Source organism: Maniola jurtina, chromosome 25 (assembly GCF_905333055.1).
Source record: "Maniola jurtina chromosome 25, ilManJurt1.1, whole genome shotgun sequence".
Taxonomy (NCBI): Eukaryota; Metazoa; Arthropoda; class Insecta; order Lepidoptera; family Nymphalidae; genus Maniola; species Maniola jurtina.
The window spans coordinates 5,193,212-5,195,913 of NC_060053.1; the positions used below are offsets into that span (position 1 = coordinate 5,193,212).

Sequence of the window (2,702 nt, forward strand, 5' to 3'; positions counted from 1 at the left end):
AGATTGCCGTATATTATCATACCGTAATGAAAATCCTACCATAATATGCCGTATCATCTGAAATTATGTACTCCAATTACCGCACATAACGGCAATTGCCGTATTAATGGCAACACTGCAGACAAGTCAAGTTAATTTTTTTTTACGGCCCTTTTTTTTTTTTCTTTCTCATCTGGCTTTTACAATGATTAGCCAATGTCAAGTTTGTAGTTATTTGTAACAAGTTAGCTAAACTATACAAGTATGGACCCCGTCTGTACCGGCGCTCGCCAACATACGCACGGCACTCTCTTAGAGCGCTTTCCAGTCAGTTTTAACAAAAAAAAAAACACTCCAAAAAGTCACAACACGCGCGCCAGCAAACGCCACCACAGACGAAGTCCATTACGGCCCTGGATATAACTCTTAAGTTACGATCATAGATAGATAATGCGACCAATAGACAATGCAGATGCAGCCTCAATAGGTGTGATGAGTTCATGACCTGTGGTTCATGACCCACTGAGCATCTTATGATCAGTGCAGTATTATTTTTAATACCTATCTTAAATATTGTACAGGTGGCACCAAGAGACGTTTATAATATAGCAGATGAAATAGAAGAAGAGAAACGGAGAATAGAGGCAGCTGCTCCTAAAAAGAGGAGAGCCGCTTCTCTGTTGAAAGCTGCTGAGAATTATTGAGATCATGTTAATATTTAGAAATACCTACCTACATATCTAATAATATAAAGTACATAGGTACCTAGTAGACTGCCTTGCCTTTCCACTAGGGGAGCAAGCGACGGATCTGCCCGCGAAATTCAAATTTTATTTGCTTTTTCGCAATTTGTAAACTAATACGACAAAGTAGGATTTGGCATTCTAGTTGCGACAATGGCAGTATCATTTCCACGTGTTTTAAAAATCTTTACTTGATAAGGTCCAGTTTGAGATATTAGGTCTAGTATCGACTAATTTGTGAGTTACAGTCGATACTAGAACTAATTTCTTAAACTGGACCCTTTCAAGTAAGGATTTTTATATAAACCTATGAGGATGATACTGCCTTTGGCGCAATTAAAGTGCCAGAAGCCTACTTTGTCGTATTAATTTACAAATTGCGAAAAACCAAATTAAATTAAGTCTGAAGTTGAAGTCGGAGTCTGACGTTCTAACCACTAGGCTATCACAGATGATCACAGCTTACTATTAGCTTAAATTAGTCTGTTGTAGTTAGTTTAATAAATATGTTTCAACTAGATAATTAGTTATGATAGAATTGAACAGTTTATTTACTAGAATATCTTGTGTAATATAAGTTTAAAAGATCTATATTTCTTGCTATGTTTCATCTAAACCTGTCAATGTCCACTAGCTTTTGCTAACTTGCAGAAATCAGCTTTGGCTGGTAGTCCCTTGAACTGGCTAAAATATTCTTTACAAAAATTCTTCATCTATTAATTTTACGTATCAAAATCATAACCCTTCCTTTTGGCTTTGCCGCAGTCGGGTAAAAACTTGCAGAAATTGACATGACAAGACAGCTGACTTCCGCAAGTTTTATTGAAATACTCTATCCCCGGAGACAAGTTAGTACAGAGCTCTCTCTTTTACGTAATTCCATACAAATGACAAAGATAAAAAGTCAGTAGGCACTAACCATTTTAAGCCAAGTGGCCAGCCAATCACAAAAATGTTTTCAAAAAACATTCGAAATTAAATTGAAAACATTCCAAATTCAATTCCAATACATAGTTTCGTTTGTGATTGGTTCATGACTCAAACTGATTAACGCCTATTTAGTTTTCTATCTTTGTCATTTGTATGGATTTCTGTAACAGAGGGAGTCCTATACTAACTTCTCTCCGTGGATACAGTATAGTGGACACGCTTAACTTTAAGATTTTTGTGTGCATACTAACTTATATTATTCTTTTTACTTTGCAGGTTGAGGAGGAAATCCCTGAAAATGATGAAGCTAAAAAATGAAATAAAAAATACCTACGTACTCTAAATTTTTCTTAGTTTATGTATTTAAATTCTCAATGCATAATACTCATTCTAGACATTAGAAACTAAAATGTATCCTTATTTTTAAAATCTTTTAAAGTGTGAAATTAAATTAAATTTGAAATCAAACATATTTTTTTATTTTTACTAGTTAATTTTCTAAGATGCTCTTTCTTTAGACTTTATCCCACTCGATACAATAGCAAAAAAAAGTAATTTTGGAGACCTGATGTAACATCCGTGAGGTCAATTTTTTTGTATAAAATATAGCCTATGTCACCTGGAACTTTACGACGAATCAATTGACACCTCATTCATCAAAATCGGCCCAGTCGTTTAGGCACTACGGTGGAACACACAGAATCTCGATACAAACATACATAGACTGCTAAAATCATAACCCTTCCTTTGGCTTTGCCACAGTCGGGTAATAATAAGAGTTCATATAATCATCATCAGCTCACTACTGGCACGGGTTTCCTCTCAGAAATAATATTTAGTTGATATACCTAATAAATATTAGTAAAAAAAACTTCAGTTTATAATCATAATATTCTTTATTTCAGTTCTTAACAAAAATCATAATCCCATATTAACTTATTAATCAAAAATATTTATATCCATAAAGATAAATCCCATGATATAAATTATGGACTAAAGGATTTTAAGAAAACTTAATGGTACATTTTTGTGACAGCCTTACGTATAAGA

The 2,702-nt window shown here is 33.9% G+C and overlaps 1 protein-coding gene across 4 annotated transcripts in view; it reads left to right on the plus strand.

Moving 5' to 3' along the window:
- The window catches only part of LOC123877993 (dynein regulatory complex protein 8), a 35,498-nt gene extending 33,384 nt beyond the window's left edge, over positions 1–2,114 (plus strand). For 3 of the 4 annotated variants that reach the window (XM_045924963.1, XM_045924964.1, XM_045924966.1), the window contains 2 exons: positions 561–689; positions 1,929–1,960. In XM_045924963.1, coding sequence (XP_045780919.1) covers positions 561–683 — 123 coding nt within the window. In that variant the 3' untranslated portion in view covers positions 684–689; positions 1,929–1,960. Of the gene's footprint in view, positions 1–560; positions 690–1,928 lie in introns of all 4 variants that reach the window. The other variant, XM_045924965.1, reaches the window with a different exon arrangement.
- Positions 2,115–2,702: the final 588 nt, after the last annotated feature.